At 32.4% G+C, this 6,666-nt stretch overlaps 1 protein-coding gene across 2 annotated transcripts; it reads left to right on the forward strand.

Moving 5' to 3' along the window:
• Window positions 1–201: 201 nt before the first annotated feature.
• Window positions 202–4,228, forward strand: LOC149171535 (stem-specific protein TSJT1-like). Of its 2 annotated transcripts, XM_089424111.1 has the most exons (5): window positions 203–637; window positions 1,176–1,416; window positions 3,193–3,313; window positions 3,631–3,737; window positions 3,845–4,228. In XM_089424111.1, exons 1-5 carry the CDS (start codon window positions 426–428, stop codon window positions 3,878–3,880), a joined length of 717 nt encoding a protein of 238 aa, XP_089280237.1. In that variant the 5' UTR covers window positions 203–425; the 3' UTR covers window positions 3,881–4,228. The 2 variants fall into 2 exon arrangements, with proteins under 2 accessions (XP_089280238.1, XP_089280237.1); XM_089424112.1 differs by lacking the exon at window positions 3,631–3,737 and having other exon boundaries at window positions 202–637.
• The last annotated feature ends 2,438 nt before the right edge of the window (window positions 4,229–6,666 follow it).

Consider the following 6,666-nt stretch of genomic DNA (forward strand, 5'->3'; position numbering starts at 1 on the left):
ATACTTCTAACACACAAGCACCATGGTGTGTTATCCGCTTAACGAGTATGCAACTAAACAAACATTTAAATACATTTCCACCATCAAAAAATAATTTTAATAATTTTTTTTTTTGAAAAAAAATAATTCCAAACAAAATTACAAAATGGTAACAAAGTCACTTTTTGGATAACCAAAACCTTGGTATGTTCCAGATGCAATCCAGTTGGGTTATCCATATCCAAATGTTTCTAGATAAACCTCGTTTAAGGATAAGATCCCTAGGATTCTCCGGATTCAAGGCCTCTGCAAGTTTACTGCATATATATTACCTGTGACGGGATTCTGTTGTCAGTTAATATTAATGTTCGTAGGTCCTCCTGGTGTGGACTGTATATTGGAATTTTTGCAAAAAAATCTGCTCTAAGATCACCTCGGATTATAAGATGTTGGCGATATTTAAGAGCACCGTGGCCCATGGACCAGAGGAGCTCAGGTCTCCTCGTGGAGAGAACAGTACGAGTCCTGATCTCAAGAAGAGTTCTTCGGCTTTGCTGAGCTCTTTCCTGGATGCTTTCCCGCAGTCAATTTCTGTAAAGATGGACGAAATGACAACCATGGCATTTACACACAGTAATCAGTCATTGCTGCGCCCAAGGTATTTGGATAGTTTTGTTTGATTTAGATCGTTTTGGTTTTTCTATGAATTTTGGAATTTGCAATGGAGTAAATTTAAGTAATAATTATTACTATTATTTAATTTTAAGGTTATGATTAAGGCTAACGCTATATTGGTGTATGAGATTCTTTGTTTGCGAGAGAAGGGACTTATTTTTGCCCATTCGTACTAAGTTTATTTAAACATACATACTCTATTTCTCTGATTTTGAACCTGTTAAAAAGAAACACATATTTTTAACCATTAAACTTACTAAAACTATACATTTCTGTCTATATACTTTATGTTACAATTATCTTTAACATCGTTTCATAAATTTTATTCATAATCTAAAATCTACAATCCACATAAAGATGTGCCATCCCAAAATATTTGATATTACAGTTATGGCTATATATTTTTTCAACATCCCAAAATATTTGATATTACAGTTGTGGCTATATATTTTCCCAATGAGTTGTGTAATGAATTTATATCAAAGCTGAAATCTGCCATCCACATAATTTTTTTGTTGCAGGTCTTTTGCTGTGAAGGACGATTGCTTCGGCCTGTTCGAAGGCACCCTGGAGAATCTGCCGAGTTTAAGGCAGCAATATGGGCTTTCAAAGTCTATAAATGAGGTTGTGTTGGTCATAGAAGCCTACAAGACTTTCAGAGATCGCGCGCCTTATCCTGCGAGCAAGATGGTTGGACACCTTCAGGGCCAATTTGCTTTTGTGATATTTGACAGAGGCACAGGAACTGTATTTACTGCGACTGTAAGTAGTAAAAGGCGCCTAAGGAATGTTTTGACCACAGACAATTTCATGGACTTTTTCTGTTTGGTATATAGATGCAAGCTGGATTTACCTACATTTGATTCCTGAAATCTCTGTCAGATTTTTAATTAATTATTTAGAAAATTTAATTTTAAAATAAAAAATTCCTTTGATCACATATAAAATTTAAATTTTTATAAAATGCAATATATGTTAAGATTCTCAAAATTAATGGGACAAAGTAGTTGTACACATCCAATTAAAATAAGTTGAGGGAAATAAATTTAAATTTTATAAAATAATGTATGTTAAGATTCTCAAAATTAATGGGGACAAAGTAGTTGTACACATCCAATTAAAATAAGTTGAGAGAAAGTATGATAGGAATGATATTAATGTTTAGATATTTTTTTTAATTTCAAATATTACTCAATTAATTATGTGATATAATGTTATTATGTAGACTTCATTTTATATTTCACATTAATTAAAATAAATTGAGGAAAAATATGATATGATTGATATAGATGTGTGGTTTTTTTTTCAAACATTATCTATCTAATAATGCAGTATTGATTCTTATCGTGATGAGTGGTTTAGAAATCATTGAATTCAAATAAATAACAAATTCAACAATCTATACCCCACTTACCACAACGTTTTATTTTAACTATCGGAATCAATAGTATCCATCATTTTCTATAGCTTAGAGGATGTAACCCTTCACTAAAAACCCCAGTTACCAATTAAATTATATTTAATCTATAATCATTGATGTAAAGATTTAATATGTTATCAATCAAAATATAAAATCTCATCCCATCTAGTAAACCACAACTTCAATAAATTATATCAAAAAAAACTTATTAAAAAAAACAAATTAAGAATTTTTCATAATCCTCCCATTTCCCCCCTAAAAAAAACAAACATATATTTTTTTTTTCCTATTCCCTCTCATTTTTTTCTTCCTGAAATTCTCTTTCTTTCCTAGAATCTATCAAAAAATTTATCCCTACACTATTTATTATTTATTTCCTAAAGCTTTCCTCCAATCCTTTTACTTTCCTGAAATTCTCTTTCTTTCCTAGAATCTATCAAAAAATTTATTCCTACACTAATTATTATTTATTTCCTAAAGCTTTCCTCCAATCCTTTTACTTTCCCAAAATAGTAAAAAAATCTCCTATCTTTTTACTTTCCCAAAATGGTAGAAGATTCTTTACTGTGCTACTTATAGTTTTCTCTAGAAAGTCTGCTCTGGTTTATCCCAAAAAAGACAAGGGTTCACCTTCTTGGGCCATCGTTAAGACAACTTCCCTTCTTTTCTTTGCACATCCTCACATGGATCTAGCTTCCTTTGTGTTTCCATGAGGAAAGGATCCCCACTTTGAGGTGGTGTTCCATAGCTCCTTTTACCTCAACGGGTTATCAATTTTTTTCTCTATATAAGGTCTATTCCATTTTATCCAAAAATGATCCAGCTTCCTCTTGATTGTCTCCATAGGGGTAGGATCCCCACTTTGTGGTGGTGCTCCGCTCCTTTTTAACCAAATGGGTTTGATAACTTAATTTTTTTCCTGCAAATGAGTCTTTATTAGCCTTGTGCTTTGGATGAGGGGTCCCCCAAAAAACATTATAAAAACATGATTGGCTTCTGAAACCACCTTTTCAAAGTCCACTTCTGCACAGCTCATAAAAGGACCCCTCTGGAAGGAAGACTAAACCTGAGACATTTATGGCTTTGTCTAATTGTTTATTTGATCTCCTTGAATGCAGGATTCGAATGGTACAGTTCCACTCTACTGGGGCATCACAGCTGATGGCTGCCTTTCGTTTTCAGGTGATGCAGAACTGTTAAAATCAGCTTGTGGAAAGTCGTTGGCTTCGTTCCCTCAAGGTAGCTATATATACAGAGATGAAAGAAAAACAATTGGGCTAATCTAACAACCAGGGTTGCAAAATTCCTTTTTTTGAGTTTTCTTCCTATTTCTCTTATAAATTTTCATTTGTCTCTCCCCTTTTGTTTTGCCAATCCTTTCAGCCATGCCGAGAACAATTAGATCAGATCAGTAACTATCGAAGTACAAATAAAATTGGAAATATTTGAGAATGTTTATTCATGTATGGAGTTTAATTTTGAAATGGAAACTTGATCAAATATATCTTAATCTTATTTGACTAAATTTAGAGTCTAAATATTTTTGGTGGTGGCAGGCTGCTTTTACTCTAGTACTTCAGGCCTGCGAAGCTATGAATACCCTAAGAACAAAGTGATCGGTATTCCAAACGTAGATGGTGAAATGTTGGGCACAGCCTTTAAGGTTGACCGAAGCTTCCAGTATTCATTTAAAATCTCCATAGTAGCTGGGCATGAAATTGTTTAGAAGTGACTGCCATTAAAACCTTTTTATGTTCTTGGATTTTGCAGGTTGTGCATGAAAACATCTCTGCTTCAACGGTCTGAAAATTGTACTGGTTAGGAAGCACCATGATGTTTGTAAGCCGAAGGAACTGGATCAAAATTCTGCGTGGGGATTGCAGATTGTATATAATAGGGCTTGCTTTGTAATTCTGTGTTAGAAGATTAACATAATTTGCATTGCTTTAGTCATAGTACCTTGCAGGGAGCTGAAGCTTGGAACCAATTATATTTAATGGTTTGCTTGGATCAAGTTTAATATGGTGTATGATGTTGACAGAATTATAGCTTGCCACTATGACTTTATGTAAGGTTATGGACTCTTAGAAGCAAGTTATTGAAAATATACATTTGCAAATTTAAATTATTGAAGGCATTCATTTGTTTACGGTATGGTTCACGACTCTCCAATCAAATCAGTTCTCTCCTTTTGTCCTTTATGTAATTCATTGACAATTTGACAGTGACAGATTTTTTTTTGGGTAAGATTCTTACAAAAGGATAAGGATATGGAATGAAATGTCGCCGAGTAGAACCAATGTCATTGTACCTGACACACCAGCCTATATCTTGAATGTTATCTTGAGAATGAGAGATCTCCATAAAATATTAAAAAGAGGTATTTGACACATTGAAGTAAAATTTATATATGAAAGAAGTAAAACTCAGATCATATAAATAGGTAAGTAAAATTTATATATAAAAGAAGTAAAACTGAAAGAAACTATAATTGTAAGTTTGAGTTGTATAATATGCAGAATTTATGGGATTTTATTGTTTCAAGGGGATATATAATAGTTATTATTTAAATCTTTTGCATTTTAGTTTTTTTTAAGTATATTTTTTTATCAATGGAATCTAGTAGGGATTCTTTAGAATCACAAACTTGAGTTATGAAATCTGCATAATCTCAATTCTGCAAAGGTTTTTCAAAGTCTTGAATCTATCTATACATTCAACATTTCGTTTTAAATAACAAGAAAATCATAATTTAGCCAATTTTTTTTGCCCAATTCCAACTAATGAAACCAAATCGTAAAAAAATTAAACTACACCCTTATAATATGCATGTTTTACATAATATTGTTCTACCCACCCTTACGACATATAACTACAACTTAATATCATTACATATAACTACAGCCAAAGAATGGAAGCATGGAGAAAAATGCAGAAATAGTGCTTAAGCACATAGAAAATCCTAAAGAGGCTAAGTAACCCTTTCTTATTGAGAAAATCCTAATGAAGCTAAGTAATCCTTTCTTATTGAGATATTATGGAAGAATTCAGTCAAAGGACACAAACCCTTGACCATATTGACTCTTGCTAGCTCCTATATAGGAAGAATAAACTAGGTGCAACAATTTAATAATAAAATTGGTTTTATGTCAGTATACTAAATAAATTTGTGTATAAAAGGGTATATTATTCTAATTTTTTTCTTTTTGATAATAATTTATTATTTGCTGGTTAGGATTAGTTTGAGTAGTTGTCATTAAAATTGTTAATGTTGTTTACCTTCGTTCAAATCATGGATAAACTAGTTGATATAGTTTGTGGGCTATTATATTGGGCCAAAGGGTTATAGTGGCAATAATGATGTCATCTTTGTGACATGCATGCCCTATGATATTTATGATGTAAATGGGTTTGTTCTAGTTAAAGATTCCCCTATGTACTAATAAAATAAAATAAAATAATATAATATAATATATTATCTTTTTTTTATTATTATGTATAATTATTATATTTATATTTTGTCATACAATAATAATATTATTTCAATTGTCTTATTTAATAATTTATTTTTATTTTTTTTAACATGGTCTTCCAAAATAATGGTTATAGATGACTAAATCAAGAACATCAATAACCATTAGGGTTTAGGATGGTCCACATATAACTAATTTCCCATTTTCCATATTTGATGGATTGATAGTGTTGGAAATAAGTAAAAAAATGGCTATTTTATGGAGCAGTACAACTTTTGGCCCTGATATCTATGTTATCCATTTTTGGTCAATTTTAAGGTTTGACTAGGTTGTTTTTGGTGAGTTTAAAGTCACATGATGGGGGAAAACATTTAAAAATAGGGGCTTCACATGCCATTAGTGGCGTATTTATGTATGATTGCTAAAAGTGTTGCAAGTGAGTAGTTTTTATGTTATAACAAAGATAAATGTTGCTATGGAGTGACTTCTTGTAGAGGTTGCACAAAGACATAGATAGTGGATGTGGATGTTCCTTGATTCATGGATACAGTAGGTAGTAGTGCCTTGTATTATGGGCAACAATACCTTGGTCCATGGGTAATAATGCTTTGAATGGTTGTGTTTGCTCCAAAAAGATGGTTGTGAAGTGCACCTTGAGCATGGTTGAGTGGAATAGTTGTAACTATTGGGTAGAAAAGGGGTGGAATATTCCAAGCCTTTGAAGACTATGAAGAGTTGACTACATGCTAGGTGCAGTGTATTGCATGTTTCAATTTTCTTAGGCATTGGGCATGGCAAAGGCACCTTAGAAGAAGCAAAAGGTTGGGCACCTCCCACCTCTATAAAGAGGCCACAAACATTGTACAAAAGGCATTCAAAAAGTGCAAGTGATCAATAAGTGAACAAGTAATTATGAGATGCTAAGTCTAGGTTTCAACACAATTAACAACTTTGATGTTGACAAAATCTTAGGCAGACTACATAAAGGATTTGCATGACCTTGCAAGTGTTTAAGGCAACCCAAAGCTAGACTAAGACCATTGCAGTGGAAAAGGGGAACTGCATAAGGTATACCTATTGGTGCTTTATGGGATCAATTGTGAAGTGGTGTTATACTAG

This window comes from Pinus tabuliformis, chromosome 4_2 (genome assembly GCF_031772625.1).
Source record: "Pinus tabuliformis cultivar Carrire ecotype Pingquan chromosome 4_2, CPIR1, whole genome shotgun sequence".
Classification (NCBI taxonomy): Eukaryota; Viridiplantae; Streptophyta; class Pinopsida; order Pinales; family Pinaceae; genus Pinus; species Pinus tabuliformis.